The 17,264-nt window shown below is 54.7% G+C and overlaps 1 protein-coding gene across 2 annotated transcripts; it reads left to right on the top strand.

Moving 5' to 3' along the window:
- The first annotated feature begins 8,196 nt into the window (after positions 1-8,196).
- Positions 8,197-13,327, top strand: LOC136789242 (uncharacterized). Of its 2 annotated transcripts, XM_066989232.1 has the most exons (16): positions 8,199-9,291; positions 9,405-9,484; positions 9,570-9,704; positions 9,811-9,890; positions 10,020-10,131; positions 10,251-10,340; positions 10,621-10,725; positions 10,851-11,003; positions 11,106-11,260; positions 11,364-11,655; positions 11,742-11,918; positions 12,019-12,174; positions 12,259-12,360; positions 12,479-12,581; positions 12,680-12,739; positions 12,955-13,327. In XM_066989232.1, exons 1-16 carry the CDS (start codon positions 9,021-9,023, stop codon positions 13,209-13,211), a joined length of 2,328 nt encoding a protein of 775 aa, XP_066845333.1. In that variant the 5' UTR covers positions 8,199-9,020; the 3' UTR covers positions 13,212-13,327. The 2 variants fall into 2 exon arrangements, with proteins under 2 accessions (XP_066845334.1, XP_066845333.1); XM_066989233.1 differs by lacking the exon at positions 10,251-10,340 and having other exon boundaries at positions 8,197-9,291.
- The last annotated feature ends 3,937 nt before the right edge of the window (positions 13,328-17,264 follow it).

The raw sequence follows: 17,264 nt of genomic DNA, 5'->3' as shown, positions 1-17,264 counted from the left end.
GGCGTCCTCCGAGCTAAGGACCCCCTCGGCCTCTCCTCCTAAGGGAGGCGCTCCGCAGCCTCCATCATCCTCACAGCTCCGCGCCGGCCTCCCTCCTGTGCCCAGCCTCCTCCTTTGGTGCCTGCTGAGGTGGCCTCCAAGGAGACGGGGGGAGCCCAACCTTAAAGACTTTATAATTTCATGTGAAAAAAAAAAAAAAACCCTACTCTTTTTTTTTTTTTTACGGTCCAAACCCCACTTTTTTTTTTTTAAGTTTTGAGCAGTTAAAGTTTTGATAGGATAAAGTTTATTTTGGTCACGTTTCATTTTGGGTGGTAAAATCCACCCTTTTCAGACCAAAAGCACCGCTGGAGGTCAGAAAACCTCCTTAGACCGTGCCTGGAGGAGTTTGAAAGGTTTAGGGGCGCGCTTTCATGGGGGATTTCTCCAAATTAGGTTGAGAGATCTTCCCAACCTTAAAGATTTTATCGTTTCAAGCTGAAAATAAACCTCTTTAAGGGACCACAAAATGGCCGCCCTCCCTGAGGGCCCCCTCAGCCTCCCTGCTGGGCCCGCCTGCACCGTGAGGGGGGAGCCGAGGCTGTGCCCCCCTTTTTGGGGTCGCCTCGAAAAAGAAATCGAAATTCTGAAGGACTCGGGGGTGGAAAACGGGGTTTTGTAGTTTTATGGCACGCAGTAAAGAGCAAAAGTTCAAGGATTTGGGTGGACAAATGAGGGGTCACACCCCAGCCCCATTTTGAGAGGAGAGAGTTTTCTTTGGGTAAATTTTGTTTTGAGAGGATAAAGTTTTGAGAGGACAAAGTTTACTTTGGTCAAGGTTTATTTTGGGAAAATCCACCCTTTTCAGCCCAAAAGCTCTGTTGGAGGTCAGAAAACCTCCTTGGAGGTCCAGAGTTTAAAAGGTTTAGGGGTGTGCTTTCATGGGGGATTTCTCCAAATTAGCTTGAGAGATCTTTCCAACCTTCAAGATTTTATCATTTCAGGCTAACAAGCAAACAAACAAAAAAAACTACTCTTTTTTTTTTTTTTTTTAAGGTCCAAACCCCACTTTTTTTTAAAGTTTTGCGCAGTTAAAGTTTTGATAGGACAAAGTTTACTTTGGTCACGTTTCATTTTGGGTGGTAAAATCCACCCTTTTCAGACCAAAAGCACCGTTGGAGGTCAGAAAACCTCCTTAGACCGTGCCTGGAGGAGTTTAAAAGGTTTAGGGGCGCGCTTTCATGGGGGATTTCTCCAGATTAGGTTGAGAGATCTTTCCAACCTTCAAGATTTTATAATTTCATGTGAAAAAAAAACTCTTTTTTTAAGGTACAAACCCCACTTTTTAAAATCCAACCCTCCCTTTTCAAGACCCCAAATTCTCACTGCAGGATTAAACCCTCCTTTTTCACACCAAATCCCAATTTTCAGTGCTAGGGGACCCTGTCTTTAGGGTCCGAAGCCTCATTTTGGGGTTTTAAAACCTTTCCTTTCAGTTCTAAGTCCATTTGTGAGGGCTCAAGGCCGAGCCTGGGGGAAACCCTGCGCCCCATGGGGGGGATTCTGCTGCCTTGGGTGGTTTGGGGGAGATTTAGGGGTTTTGGGGTGTTCTGGGGGCTTTTAGGGGGGTTTTGAGGGGACCTTGTGTTTTTTGGGGGGGGGTGCTTTCTGAAGCTTTATTTTCGGGGGGGGGGGGATCCTCGAGCATTGCGTTGAACCTCGAGTCCCACATTCAGTTTTTGCGACCAGGTGACCCTGGAGGTCTCTTCCAACCCTAACGACTGAGGACTGTAATTAGCAGAGCCCCCCCCGTTCCCAGAGCCCCCCCATTCCCTGACACGTCCCCGCGTCCCCCCCAGAAGCCACGGGCAGCCATCTCTCCTCAGCCCCTCTGTGCTCCGTGAGGGACCACAAAATGGCCGCCCTCCCTGAGGGCCCCCTCAGCCTCCCTGCTGGGCCCGGCCTGCGCCGTGAGGGGGGAGCCGAGGCTGTGCCCCCCTTTTTGGGGTCTTCTTCAAAAAAGATCGAAATTTTGAAGGACTGGGGAGTGAAAAATGGGGTTTTGTGGTTGTAGAGCACGTGGGAAACACAAAAGTTCAAGGATTTGGGTGGACAAATGAGGGATCAAACCCCAGCCCCGTTTTGAGAGAATAAAGTTTTATTTTGGTAAATTTTGTTTTGAGAGGAGAAAGTTTTGAGCAGTTAAAGTTTTGATAGGACAAAGTTTATTTTGGTCACGTTTCATTTTGGGTGGTAAAATCCACCCTTTTCAGACCAAAAGCACCGCTGGAGGTCAGAAAACCTCCTTAGACCGTGCCTGGAGGAGTTTGAAAGGTTTAGGGGCGCGCTTTCATGGGGGATTTCTCCAAATTAGGTTGAGAGATCTTCCCAACCTTAAAGATTTTATCGTTTCAAGCTGAAAATAAACCTCTTTAAGGGACCACAAAATGGCCGCCCTCCCTGAGGGCCCCCTCAGCCTCCCTGCTGGGCCCGCCTGCACCGTGAGGGGGGAGCCGAGGCTGTGCCCCCCTTTTTGGGGTCGCCTCGAAAAAGAAATCGAAATTCTGAAGGACTCGGGGGTGGAAAACGGGGTTTTGTAGTTTTATGGCACGCAGTAAAGAGCAAAAGTTCAAGGATTTGGGTGGACAAATGAGGGGTCACACCCCAGCCCCATTTTGAGAGGAGAGAGTTTTCTTTGGGTAAATTTTGTTTTGAGAGGATAAAGTTTTGAGAGGACAAAGTTTACTTTGGTCAAGGTTTATTTTGGGAAAATCCACCCTTTTCAGCCCAAAAGCTCTGTTGGAGGTCAGAAAACCTCCTTGGAGGTCCAGAGTTTAAAAGGTTTAGGGGTGTGCTTTCATGGGGGATTTCTCCAAATTAGCTTGAGAGATCTTTCCAACCTTCAAGATTTTATCATTTCAGGCTAACAAGCAAACAAACAAAAAAAACTACTCTTTTTTTTTTTTTTTTTAAGGTCCAAACCCCACTTTTTTTTAAAGTTTTGCGCAGTTAAAGTTTTGATAGGACAAAGTTTACTTTGGTCACGTTTCATTTTGGGTGGTAAAATCCACCCTTTTCAGACCAAAAGCACCGTTGGAGGTCAGAAAACCTCCTTAGACCGTGCCTGGAGGAGTTTAAAAGGTTTAGGGGCGCGCTTTCATGGGGGATTTCTCCAGATTAGGTTGAGAGATCTTTCCAACCTTCAAGATTTTATAATTTCATGTGAAAAAAAAACTCTTTTTTTAAGGTACAAACCCCACTTTTTAAAATCCAACCCTCCCTTTTCAAGACCCCAAATTCTCACTGCAGGATTAAACCCTCCTTTTTCACACCAAATCCCAATTTTCAGTGCTAGGGGACCCTGTCTTTAGGGTCCGAAGCCTCATTTTGGGGTTTTAAAACCTTTCCTTTCAGTTCTAAGTCCATTTGTGAGGGCTCAAGGCCGAGCCTGGGGGAAACCCTGCGCCCCATGGGGGGGATTCTGCTGCCTTGGGTGGTTTGGGGGAGATTTAGGGGTTTTGGGGTGTTCTGGGGGCTTTTAGGGGGGTTTTGAGGGGACCTTGTGTTTTTGGGGGGGGGTGCTTTCTGAAGCTTTATTTTCGGGGGGGGGGGGATCCTCGAGCATTGCGTTGAACCTCGAGTCCCACATTCAGTTTTTGCGACCAGGTGACCCTGGAGGTCTCTTCCAACACTAACGACTGAGGACTGTAATTAGCAGAGGCCCCCCCCTGTTCCCAGAGCCCCCCCATTCCCTGACACGTCCCCGCGTCCCCCCAGAAGCCACGGGCAGCCATCTCTCCTCAGCCCCTCTGTGCTCCGTGAGGGACCACAAAATGGCCGCCCTCCCTGAGGGCCCCCTCAGCCTCCCTGCTGGGCCCGGCCTGCGCCGTGAGGGGGGAGCCGAGGCTGTGCCCCCCTTTTTGGGGTCTTCTTCAAAAAAGATCGAAATTTTGAAGGACTGGGGAGTGAAAAATGGGGTTTTGTGGTTGTAGAGCACGTGGGAAACACAAAAGTTCAAGGATTTGGGTGGACAAATGAGGGATCAAACCCCAGCCCCGTTTTGAGAGAATAAAGTTTTATTTTGGTAAATTTTGTTTTGAGAGGAGAAAGTTTTGAGCAGTTAAAGTTTTGATAGGACAAAGTTTATTTTGGTCAATTTTCATTTTGGGAAAATCCACCCTTTTCAGACCAAAAGCACCGTTGGAGGTCAGAAAACCTCCTTAGACCGTGCCTGGAGGAGTTTAAAAGGTTCAGGGGCGTGCTTTCGTGGGGGATTTCTCCAAATTAGGTTGAGAGATCTTTCCAACCTTCAAGATTTTATCATTTCAGGCTAAAAAAAATCTTTTTAAGGGACCACAAAATGGCCGCCCTCCCTGAGGGCTCCCTCAGCCTCCCTCCTGTGCCCGGCCTCCTCCTTTGGTGCCTGCTGAGGTGGCCTCCAACGAGACGGGGGGAGCCCAACCTTAAAGACTTTATAATTTCATGTGAAAAACAAACAAACAAACAAACCAAAAAAACTACTCTTTTTTTTTTTAAGGCCCAAACCCCACTTTTTTAAATCCAACCCTCTCTTTTCAAGACCCCAAATTCTCACTGCAAGATTAAACCCTCCTTTTTCACACCAAATCCCAATTTTCAGTGCTAGGGGACCCTGTCTTTAGGGTCCGAAGCCTCATTTTGGGGTTTTAAAACCTTTCCTTTCAGTTCTCAGTCCATTTGTGAGGGCTCAAGGCCGAGCGTGGGGGAAAACCTGCGCCCCATGGGGGGGATTCTGCTGCCTTGGGTGGTTTGGGGGAGATTTAGGGGTTTTGGGGTGTTCTGGGGGCTTTTAGGGGGGTTTTGAGGGGAGCTTTGTGAAATTTTATTTGGGGGGGTGGGTCCTCGAGCACTGCGCTGACCCTCGAGTCCCACATTCAGTTTTTGGGACCAGGTGACACTGGAGGTCTCTTCCAACACTAACGACTGAGGACTGTAATTAGCAGAGGCCCCCCCCTGTTCCCAGAGCCCCCCCATTCCCTGACACGTCCCCGCGTCCCCCCCAGAAGCCACGGGCAGCCATCTCTCCTCAGCCCCTCTGTGCTCCGTGAGGGACCACAAAATGGCCGCCCTCCCTGAGGGCCCCCTCAGCCTCCCTGCTGGGCCCGGCCTGCGCCGTGAGGGGGGAGCCAAGGCTGTGCCCCCCTTTTTGGGGTCGCCTCGAAAACAAATTGAAATTCTGAAGGACTGGGGTGGAAAACGGGGTTTTGTGGGTTTACGGCACACAGTAAAGAGCAAAAGTTCAAGGATTTGGGTGGAAAAATGAGGGGTCACACCCCAGCCCTGTTTTGAGAGAATAAAGTTTTATTTTGGTAAATTTGGTTTTGAGAGAATAAAGTTTTGAGAGGATTAAGTTTTGAGAGGACAAAGTTTATTTTGGTCAAGTTTTATTATGGGAAATCCCACCCTTTTCAGCCCAAAAGCTCTGTTTGAGACCAGAAAACCTCCTTGGAGGTCCTCCTTGGACCATGCCTGGAGGACTTTAAAAGGTTTAAGGGCGTGCTTTCATGGGGGATTTCTCCAAAATTAGGTTAAGAGATCTTTCCAACCTTAAAGATTTTGTAATTTTTGGCTATAAACCTCTTTTTTTAAGGTGCAAACCCCACTTTTTAAAATCCAACCCTCCCTTTTCAAGACCCCAAATTCTCACTGCAGGATTAAACCCTCCTTTTTCACACCAAATCCCAATTTTCAGTGCTAGGGGACCCTGTCTTTAGGGTCCGAAGCCTCATTTTGGGGTTTTAAAACCTTTCCTTTCAGTTCTAAGTCCATTTGTGAGGGCTCAAGGCCGAGCCTGCGGGAAAACCTGCGCCCCATGGGGGGGGATTCTGGTGCCTTGGGTGGTTTGGGGGAGATTTAGGGGTTTTGAGGTGTTCTGGAGCCTTTTATGGGAGGCTGACGAGGGTGTGGGGTGTGGGAGCTGAGGCTGTGCCCCCCCTTTTTGGGGTCTCATGGCCAGGCGGGTGCTGTCGTTGGGGTCCCTTTGAGACCCGCGCCATGTCACGACATAAAAGCCGTCGCCGCCTCGCCGCCCCCCCAGTGCCTGTCAGGACAGGGCAGGAGCGAGAGGGAGCGAGCCGGAGACCCCCCCAAACAGAGCTCTGGCCGGAGTCCCAGCCTCAAAGGACCCCAAAAAGTTTGGGATCTGAAGGTACCTCCCAAGGATCACCCACCCCAATGCTGGGGACCCCCTCACCCTGGGGGGCTCCTCCTTGCCCCACATTGCTCCCCATCGCCCTGAGGGGCTCATCCTCACCCCGAGGGGCCCCCCACCACCCCGGGGGTCTCCCCTTCACTTTGAGGGGCTTCTCACCACCCCAAGGAGCTCCGCAGCACCCTCGGGGCCCCCGCTCACCGTGGGGGGCTCCTTCTTACCCCACGTTGCTCCCCATCACCCCGAAGTGCTCCCCACCACCCTGGGGGTCTCCCCATCACTCTGAGGGGCTTCTCACCACCCCATGGGCTCCCCACAAACCCCAGGGGCTCCCGACCATTCCCCGAGGAGCTCCCCACCACCCTGGGGGGCTCCTGCTTACCCCACGTTGCTCCCCATCACTCCGACGGTCCCCCCACCGCCCCGAGGGGCTCCCCTTCTCTCTGAGGCCCTTGCCTGCAGGAGAGCCGTGGAAAGGATCTGCAAAGTGGGCGAGTTCCTGGCCAAGTGCTCGTGGCTGCGGGGCAAGGGCTCCGAGCCCCCCAGGGAAGCCCCAAGTCCCCAGAGCAAAGCTCTGAGAGACCACAAAATGGCCGCCCTCCCTGAGGGCCCCCTCAGCCTCCCTGCTGGGCCCGGCCTGCGCCGTGAGGGGGGAGCCGAGGCTGTGCCCCCCTTTTTGGGGTCTTCTTCAAAAAAGATCGAAATTTTGAAGGACTGGGGAGTGAAAAATGGGGTTTTGTGGTTGTAGAGCACGTGGGAAACACAAAAGTTCAGGGATTTGGGTGGACAAATGAGGGATCAAACCCCAGCCCCGTTTTGAGAGAATAAAGTTTTATTTTGGTAAATTTCGTTTTGAGAGGAGAAAGTTTTGAGCAGTTAAAGTTTTGATAGGACAAAGTTTATTTTGGTCAATTTTCATTTTGGGAAAATCCACCCTTTTCAGACCAAAAGCACCGTTGGAGGTCAGAAAACCTCCTTAGACCGTGCCTGGAGGAGTTTGAAAGGTTTAGGGGCGCGCTTTCATGGGGGATTTCTCCAGATTAGGTTGAGAGATCTTTCCAACCTTAAAGATTTTATCATTTCAGGCTAAAAAAAATCTTTTTAAGGGACCACAAAATGGCCACCCTCCCTGAGGGCTCCCTCAGCCTCCCTCCTGTGCCCGGCCTCCTCCTTTGGCGCCTGCTGAGGTGGCCTCCAACGAGACGGGGGGAGCCCAACCTTAAAGACTTTATAATTTCATGTGAAAAACAAACAAACAAACAAACCAAAAAAACTACTCTTTTTTTTTTTTTTTTAAGGTGCAAACCCCACTTTTTAAAATCCAACCCTCCCTTTTCAAGACCCCAAATTCTCACTGCAGGATTAAACCCTCCTTTTTCACAAAAAATCCCAATTTTCAGTGCTAGGGGACCCTGTCTTTAGGGTCCGAGGCCTCATTTTGGGGTTTTAAAACCTCTCTGTGCTCCCCTCTGTGCTCCGTGAGGGACCACAGAATGGCCGCCCTCCCTGAGGGCCCCCTCAGCCTCCCTGCTGGGCCCGGCCTGCACCGTGAGGGGGGAGCCGAGGCTGTGCCCCCCTTTTTGGGGTCGCCTCGAAAACAAATCGAAATTCTGAAGGACTAGGGTGGAAAACGGGGTTTTGTGGGTTTACGGCACACAGTAAAGAGCAAAAGTTCAAGGATTTGGGTGGAAAAATGAGGGGTCACACCCCAGCCCTGTTTTGAGAGAATAAAGTTTTATTTTGGTAAATTTGGTTTTGAGAGAATAAAGTTTTGAGAGGATTAAGTTTTGAGAGGACAAAGTTTATTTTGGTCAAGTTTTATTTTGGGAAAACCCACCCTTTTCAGCCCAAAAGCTCTGTTTGAGACCAGAAAACCTCCTTGGAGGTCCTCCTTGGACCATGCCTGGAGGACTTTAAAAGGTTTAAGGGCATGCTTTCATGGGGGATTTCTCCAAAATTAGGTTAAGAGATCTTTCCAACCTTTTTGTAATTTTTGGCTATAAACCTCTTTTTTTAAGGTGCAAACCCCACTTTTTAAAATCCAACCCTCCCTTTTCAAGACCCCAAATTCTCACTGCAAGATTAAACCCTCCTTTTTCACAGCAAATCCCAATTTTCAGTGCTAGGGGACCCTGTCTTTAGGGTCGGAAGCCTCATTTTGGGGTTTTAAAACCTCTCTGTGCTCCCCTCTGTGCTCCGTGAGGGACCACAAAATGGCCGCCCTCCCTGAGGGCCCCTCAGCCTCCCTGCTGGGCCCGGCCTGCGCCGTGAGGGGGGAGCCGAGGCTGTGCCCCCCTTTTTGGGGTCTCCTCGAAAAAAAATCGGAATTCTGAAGGACTGGGGAGTGAAAAATGGGGTTTTGTGGTTGTAGAGCACGTGGGAAACACAAAAGTTCAAGGATTTGGGTGGTCAAAATGAGGGGTCGAACCCCTAACCCATTTTGAGAGGAGAAAGTTTTATTTTGGTAAATTTTGTTTTGAGAGGATAAAGTTTTGAGAGGACAAAGTTTTGAGAAGACATGGTTTTACTTTGGCAAATTTTTATTTTGGGAAAATCCACCCTTTTCAACTCAAAAGCTCCGTTGGAGGTCAGAAAACCTCCTTAGAGCGTGCCTGGAGGAGTTTGAAAGGTTTAGGGGCGCGCTTTCATGGGGGATTTCTCCAGATTAGGTTGAGAGATCTTTCCAGCCTTAAAGATTTTGGGGGAGATTTAGGGGTTTTGGGGTGTTCTGGGGGCTTTTATGGGAGGCTGACGAGGGTGTGGGGTGGGGGAGCTGAGGCCGTGCCCCCCCCTTTTTGGGGTCTCATGGCCGGGCGGGTGCTGTTGTTAGGGTCCCTTTGAGACCCGCGCCATGTCACGACATAAAAGCCGTCGCCGCCTCGCCGCCCCCCCCAGTGCCTGTCAGGACAGGGCAGGAGCGAGAGGGAGCGAGCCGGAGACCCACCCCGCGTGGAGCTTCATTCCCTCCCTTCGCGCCCCCCTCACCATGGCAGACAAACCCCCCCCCGAGCGGCCCCGCTTGGCCTGGGTGGACAGCTGGGCCACCCCCATTGAGGAATCCTCCGACTTCCTCGAGGTGAAGCAGGAGGAGGAGGAGGAGGAGGTCGTGCCGCTGCCGGGCCGTGAGTGCAGAGAAACCCCCGCCACGAACGCGCCGAGCTCCCCCGGGGGGGGGCTCGCCGCCGCCCCTGCCGCCGCTCTCCCCTCATGGCCCCCTTCGCTGTCTCTCCCCCAGCCTTCGACGACCTGGCCGTGTACCAGGAGGAAGAGGAGGCCGTGACCACCATTGACGCCTTTGTAACCAACAAGCAAAAGGTAAAGGCGACCCCCGTGGATGCTTGGGGGCTGGGGGGGGGGCTCCCGGCCGGGGCTCCCCACCCTCACCGGGGGTCTCCCGCAGAGCCACCTGAGCGAGGAGCAGAAAATGAAGTTTCTGGAGAGCGTCTGCAGCGTCTGCACCACCGCCCGCGAGAAGGGGCTGTCGGCGGGCCTCGACTGCTTCTGTCGCCGCACCGACGTGGCCAGGCACATCGAGGTGAGAAGGGGGGGAGGCGGGCGGCCGGGGGGGGGCTGCTGCAACCTTGGGTGCCGCCGGGGGCTGGGGGCCGGGTGCCAGCTCCCGTCCCGCTCCCCTCCCGCAGATCGTGCTGGCGTCGGAGCCCCAGGACCAGCTGCAGTCTCCGGTGCGAGAGCAAGCCATGCTGGCCGTCGCCGCCTTGAGGTACGCGCCCGGGGCCGCCTCCGGCCTCGACCGAGGGTTCTTGGGTTCGGGAGGCCGGGCCTCGCCTCGCGCCCTCTCCTCGAGGCCGGGCCTCAGCTGCGGCCTCACTCCCCCCCCCTCTCCTCGCAGCACGGTGCAGGTGATCAAGGTGAGGGAGATGCTGCGGCTGCTCGACACCTGCTTCCAGAGCGTCTTCCTGCTGCCCCCCAAGGAGAAGCTGAACGCGCGCTTCTATGTGATGGTGGGTGCCGGCGCCCCCTCCCCTCCCCGCCCTCCCCTCCCCGGGGGGTTCCCCAGGGCCCTTCCCGGGGCGCCCCCAGCCCCACGCTCACCCCACGCTCGTTCCCCCCCCACTCGCAGACCATGCACGCCGTGGACAGCATGCTGCAGCTGCTGCTGCTCAGCCCGCCGGCCACCAAGCTCCCGGAGAAGCTGCAGAGCGTCGTGCAGGTCTGTCCCGCGCCCGGCTGGGGGGCTTCTCGTCGTCCTGGGGGGCTTCTCGTCACCCCGAGGGGCTCCTCCTCACCCCAGGTTGCTCCCCCCCACCCCGAGGGGCTCCCCTTCTCCCTGAGGGGCTCCCCCCCACCCCGAGGGGCTCCCCTTCTCTCTGAGGGTCTCTCCCCCACCCCGAGGGGCTCCCCTTCTCCCTGAGGGGCTCCCCCCCAGCCCCCCCAGCCCCCAGCCCCCAGCCCTCCCGAGCCCCGCCGGCAGCTCGCTTTTCTCCTCGCAGGCCCTGATGCGTTTCTGCACCTCCGCGAACGCCCTCGCCCGCAGGAGAGCCATGGAAAGGGTCTGCAAGCTGGGCGAGTTCCTGGCCAAGTGCTCCTCGCTGGAGGTGAGCGGCTCGGCCACCCCCGGCCGCGTCGTTCCCCCCCCCTTTCCCCGCAGCCCCCAGAGCCTCGAGGCCGGGGCCTCCTCCCTCCCCGGCCTCCTCTTCAACCTCCTCCTCGCCTTCCGCAGCCCTTCGGGAGGTACCTGAAGATCTCGCAGAGGACGGACCTCATCCTCACCTGCCTGCAGCTTGTGACAGAAGGCGTGTGCGATGAGGACCAGCACTGGGTCTCCTTTCTGCTCGACGCGACCACCCGAGACCCCATCAGCTGGCTGGCGGACGTGAGAGCCCCCCCGCCCTGAGCCCCCTCCCCCGGCCTCGACGCCCCCCCCGGCAGGGAAGGAAAGGAGGCCGCTTTTCACCCCCCCGCGTCCCCCCGGCAGGTCCCGCACTTCGTCAACTTCTTCTTCAAAACGCTGAAGAAGCAGCCGGCGCCCGACGTGCGGAAGAGGCTCCTGGAGCTGCTCGTCCTCCTCACGGAGTGCTTCCCCCGCTCCGTGCTCATGACCGTGCTCTTCATCTGCCCGTCCCAAGAAAGGTACCGGCCCCCGAGCCTCCAGGGCACCCCAAACCGCAGCCCCCAGGGCTCCCCCGATAACCCCGCGGGGCCCCCGCCGATAACGCCCTCTCCGTGCCCGCAGCGCCTCGATGGACATGTGGGAGGTGATGTTTGCCGTGCCCGCCATGGCGAAGCGGCTCCTGCACGAGCTCCACCTGCTGCTGCACGACAGGAACATCCGCGAGTTCCTCGGGGTGGCCGAGGACCTCAGCCTCGTCCGCCTCAGCCTCCTCTACGCCCAGCGCCCCGAAGACCCCGTCCCCAAGGAGCTGCGGGACGTGGAGTGCCTGCAGCGCTGCCTCAGGACCGCCAACTTCCACCTGCTCTGGCTGGCGCTCAAAGGCCTGGCGGCGCTGATGGAGAGGCCGCAGCTGGTGAGCCTCCGCCCTCTTCCCCTCCCCGCTCCCGGCCTCGGCTGGCGGCGCGGCGGCCTCCTCACGCCCCGGTGTTTTCGGCGCAGGCCAAGGCAGGGCAGTGCCTGCTGCCGGACGTGCTGGAGACCCTGCAGTTCGGCAAGCCCCACATCACGGCGGCGGCCCTGGCGGTCTGCGGCAACATCCTCGGCATCGTGGAGAAGAAGGCGGCCAGCCTCACCGCCCTCGAGCTGGTCGACGTGGTCAAGCCTCTCCTGGACAACGTAAGCGGGAGGACGAGCCTCCGCGGCCCCGCGGCGCCCGCCCCGTGCCGGAGCCACGCAGCCGAAACCCCCCGTCCCCCTTCCTCTTCCTCTTCCCCAGGAGGCCGCCGCGGTGCGGGAGAGCTCCATGAAGCTCTTCAAGGCGGCCATGGAGCGCGTGCTGTGGAGGCACAAGACGCAGATGTGGAAGAAGGTGCGCAAGATCCTCGTCCCGCTCTACCTGCGCATGAGCGACGAGACCCACAGCGTGGCCAAGGTAAGCGCCGGCGACGGAGGCTCGCGGCGAGGCCGGAGGGCGCGAGGAGCCGGCGCCGAGCCCCGTGCCTCCGCTGCCTCGCAGGCCTCCCAAGAAGCCCTCATGGCGGCGGCGGAGCTCTTGTGGTGGGATGAGCTGAAGGACGTGGCCCACATGGAGCAGACCTGGAGGATCAGAGCGTGCCTGGTGAGGGCGGCCTCCGCGGCGAGGCTGGCGGGGGGCTCTCGGGGGTTCCCCGAGGTGGGTGGGTGGGGGGGGAAGAAACGGGGCCGGGGAGGCTCACCGAGCCTCGCGGCCTCTCCAGCTGCAGCAGGATCGAGACCGGGTAGAGAAGCGCCTACAGCAGAGCCGGGCGTACCTGGAGGACCCTCAGGCATCCGTGCGCGAGGAGACCGTGAGGTTCATCGGTGAGGCCACCTCCCTGCCCCAGCGGCCTCCGCAAGAGGCCCCGCGGCCTCCCCTCGCCCTGCCCGGGGCGGAGGCTGACGGGCGGCTTTGCTCCTAGGGCTCGCCGCGGAGCTCCTCCAGGACCAGAGCGAAGAGAAGCTGCGCGAAATCATCGACAGTGAGTGAGGGGAGCACTGGAGGCCGGGCGGGGGAGGACTGGAGGCCGGGCCTCCGCCCCGGGGGAGGCGCGGTGGAGGCTGGGGGGGGGAACGAATCGGGGGGGCCGCGGGGCGCTCGGAGCGGCTGCTCCCCGCGTTCCTCCCGGCTGGGGGGCTCCCGGAGGGGTCTCCGCGGCCCGAGCGGAGGCTCCAGCCTCTCTCCGTCCTCCCGCAGTCCTGCAGCCCATGATGCACGACGCGGCGCCCTCGGTGCGCGCGGAGACCTCCCGCACCATCCAGGCCCTGCTGCAGCATCGCAAGTGGCTCCAGCGGCTGCCGGTGCCGTGGAACCCGCTGGCGGCGCTCTGCTGCTGGCCTCGAAGGCGCCGCCAGAGGCCGAAGACCGAGCCCCAGCCCGAGGAGAGCCCAGAAGGTTCCGGCTCTGAAGGGACGTCCAAGGACCCATCCCCCTGCCAGAGCAAGGACGACTAGCTCACCTCACGGCCGCAGGGGGTTCGGATGCCTGCAGAGGAGCCTCCGCACCCCCCCCGGGCAGCCTGCTCCACGTTTTGCCGCCCTCACCACAAATAAATTTCGTCCCCATGTTTGTCCGGTGCCTCCTGCGTTCACCCCTCGGCGTCCTCCGAGCTAAGGACCCCCTCGGCCTCTCCTCCTAAGGGAGGCGCTCCGCAGCCTCCATCATCCTCACAGCTCCGCGCCGGCCTCCCTCCTGTGCCCAGCCTCCTCCTTTGGTGCCTGCTGAGGTGGCCTCCAAGGAGACGGGGGGAGCCCAACCTTAAAGACTTTATAATTTCATGTGAAAAAAAAAAAAAAACCCTACTCTTTTTTTTTTTTTTACGGTCCAAACCCCACTTTTTTTTTTTTAAGTTTTGAGCAGTTAAAGTTTTGATAGGATAAAGTTTATTTTGGTCACGTTTCATTTTGGGTGGTAAAATCCACCCTTTTCAGACCAAAAGCACCGCTGGAGGTCAGAAAACCTCCTTAGACCGTGCCTGGAGGAGTTTGAAAGGTTTAGGGGCGCGCTTTCATGGGGGATTTCTCCAAATTAGGTTGAGAGATCTTCCCAACCTTAAAGATTTTATCGTTTCAAGCTGAAAATAAACCTCTTTAAGGGACCACAAAATGGCCGCCCTCCCTGAGGGCCCCCTCAGCCTCCCTGCTGGGCCCGCCTGCACCGTGAGGGGGGAGCCGAGGCTGTGCCCCCCTTTTTGGGGTCGCCTCGAAAAAGAAATCGAAATTCTGAAGGACTCGGGGGTGGAAAACGGGGTTTTGTAGTTTTATGGCACGCAGTAAAGAGCAAAAGTTCAAGGATTTGGGTGGACAAATGAGGGGTCACACCCCAGCCCCATTTTGAGAGGAGAGAGTTTTCTTTGGGTAAATTTTGTTTTGAGAGGATAAAGTTTTGAGAGGACAAAGTTTACTTTGGTCAAGGTTTATTTTGGGAAAATCCACCCTTTTCAGCCCAAAAGCTCTGTTGGAGGTCAGAAAACCTCCTTGGAGGTCCAGAGTTTAAAAGGTTTAGGGGTGTGCTTTCATGGGGGATTTCTCCAAATTAGCTTGAGAGATCTTTCCAACCTTCAAGATTTTATCATTTCAGGCTAACAAGCAAACAAACAAAAAAAACTACTCTTTTTTTTTTTTTTTTTAAGGTCCAAACCCCACTTTTTTTTAAAGTTTTGCGCAGTTAAAGTTTTGATAGGACAAAGTTTACTTTGGTCACGTTTCATTTTGGGTGGTAAAATCCACCCTTTTCAGACCAAAAGCACCGTTGGAGGTCAGAAAACCTCCTTAGACCGTGCCTGGAGGAGTTTAAAAGGTTTAGGGGCGCGCTTTCATGGGGGATTTCTCCAGATTAGGTTGAGAGATCTTTCCAACCTTCAAGATTTTATAATTTCATGTGAAAAAAAAACTCTTTTTTTAAGGTACAAACCCCACTTTTTAAAATCCAACCCTCCCTTTTCAAGACCCCAAATTCTCACTGCAGGATTAAACCCTCCTTTTTCACACCAAATCCCAATTTTCAGTGCTAGGGGACCCTGTCTTTAGGGTCCGAAGCCTCATTTTGGGGTTTTAAAACCTTTCCTTTCAGTTCTAAGTCCATTTGTGAGGGCTCAAGGCCGAGCCTGGGGGAAACCCTGCGCCCCATGGGGGGGATTCTGCTGCCTTGGGTGGTTTGGGGGAGATTTAGGGGTTTTGGGGTGTTCTGGGGGCTTTTAGGGGGGTTTTGAGGGGACCTTGTGTTTTTTGGGGGGGGGTGCTTTCTGAAGCTTTATTTTCGGGGGGGGGGGGATCCTCGAGCATTGCGTTGAACCTCGAGTCCCACATTCAGTTTTTGCGACCAGGTGACCCTGGAGGTCTCTTCCAACCCTAACGACTGAGGACTGTAATTAGCAGAGCCCCCCCCGTTCCCAGAGCCCCCCCATTCCCTGACACGTCCCCGCGTCCCCCCCAGAAGCCACGGGCAGCCATCTCTCCTCAGCCCCTCTGTGCTCCGTGAGGGACCACAAAATGGCCGCCCTCCCTGAGGGCCCCCTCAGCCTCCCTGCTGGGCCCGGCCTGCGCCGTGAGGGGGGAGCCGAGGCTGTGCCCCCCTTTTTGGGGTCTTCTTCAAAAAAGATCGAAATTTTGAAGGACTGGGGAGTGAAAAATGGGGTTTTGTGGTTGTAGAGCACGTGGGAAACACAAAAGTTCAAGGATTTGGGTGGACAAATGAGGGATCAAACCCCAGCCCCGTTTTGAGAGAATAAAGTTTTATTTTGGTAAATTTTGTTTTGAGAGGAGAAAGTTTTGAGCAGTTAAAGTTTTGATAGGACAAAGTTTATTTTGGTCACGTTTCATTTTGGGTGGTAAAATCCACCCTTTTCAGACCAAAAGCACCGCTGGAGGTCAGAAAACCTCCTTAGACCGTGCCTGGAGGAGTTTGAAAGGTTTAGGGGCGCGCTTTCATGGGGGATTTCTCCAAATTAGGTTGAGAGATCTTCCCAACCTTAAAGATTTTATCGTTTCAAGCTGAAAATAAACCTCTTTAAGGGACCACAAAATGGCCGCCCTCCCTGAGGGCCCCCTCAGCCTCCCTGCTGGGCCCGCCTGCACCGTGAGGGGGGAGCCGAGGCTGTGCCCCCCTTTTTGGGGTCGCCTCGAAAAAGAAATTGAAATTCTGAAGGACTCGGGGGTGGAAAACGGGGTTTTGTAGTTTTATGGCACGCAGTAAAGAGCAAAAGTTCAAGGATTTGGGTGGACAAATGAGGGGTCACACCCCAGCCCCATTTTGAGAGGAGAGAGTTTTCTTTGGGTAAATTTTGTTTTGAGAGGATAAAGTTTTGAGAGGACAAAGTTTACTTTGGTCAAGGTTTATTTTGGGAAAATCCACCCTTTTCAGCCCAAAAGCTCTGTTGGAGGTCAGAAAACCTCCTTGGAGGTCCAGAGTTTAAAAGGTTTAGGGGTGTGCTTTCATGGGGGATTTCTCCAAATTAGCTTGAGAGATCTTTCCAACCTTCAAGATTTTATCATTTCAGGCTAACAAGCAAACAAACAAAAAAAACTACTCTTTTTTTTTTTTTTTTAAGGTCCAAACCCCACTTTTTTTTAAAGTTTTGCGCAGTTAAAGTTTTGATAGGACAAAGTTTACTTTGGTCACGTTTCATTTTGGGTGGTAAAATCCACCCTTTTCAGACCAAAAGCACCGTTGGAGGTCAGAAAACCTCCTTAGACCGTGCCTGGAGGAGTTTGAAAGGTTTAGGGGCGCGCTTTCATGGGGGATTTCTCCAGATTAGGTTGAGAGATCTTTCCAACCTTAAAGATTTTATCATTTCAGGCTAAAAAAAATCTTTTTAAGGGACCACAAAATGGCCACCCTCCCTGAGGGCTCCCTCAGCCTCCCTCCTGTGCCCGGCCTCCTCCTTTGGCGCCTGCTGAGGTGGCCTCCAACGAGACGGGGGGAGCCCAACCTTAAAGACTTTATAATTTCATGTGAAAAACAAACAAACAAACAAACCAAAAAAACTACTCTTTTTTTTTTTTTTTTAAGGTGCAAACCCCACTTTTTAAAATCCAACCCTCCCTTTTCAAGACCCCAAATTCTCACTGCAGGATTAAACCCTCCTTTTTCACAAAAAATCCCAATTTTCAGTGCTAGGGGACCCTGTCTTTAGGGTCCGAGGCCTCATTTTGGGGTTTTAAAACCTCTCTGTGCTCCCCTCTGTGCTCCGTGAGGGACCACAGAATGGCCGCCCTCCCTGAGGGCCCCCTCAGCCTCCCTGCTGGGCCCGGCCTGCACCGTGAGGGGGGAGCCGAGGCTGTGCCCCCCTTTTTGGGGTCGCCTCGAAAACAAATCGAAATTCTGAAGGACTAGGGTGGAAAACGGGGTTTTGTGGGTTTACGGCACACAGTAAAGAGCAAAAGTTCAAGGATTTGGGTGGAAAAATGAGGGGTCACACCCCAGCCCTGTTTTGAGAGAATAAAGTTTTATTTTGGTAAATTTGGTTTTGAGAGAATAAAGTTTTGAGAGGATTAAGTTTTGAGAGG

Source organism: Anser cygnoides, unplaced genomic scaffold (assembly GCF_040182565.1).
Source record: "Anser cygnoides isolate HZ-2024a breed goose unplaced genomic scaffold, Taihu_goose_T2T_genome scaffold_43_1, whole genome shotgun sequence".
Taxonomy (NCBI): Eukaryota; Metazoa; Chordata; class Aves; order Anseriformes; family Anatidae; genus Anser; species Anser cygnoides.
Note: the sequence above shows the minus strand (reverse complement) of the source record. Positions and strands in the feature narration are given on the sequence as shown.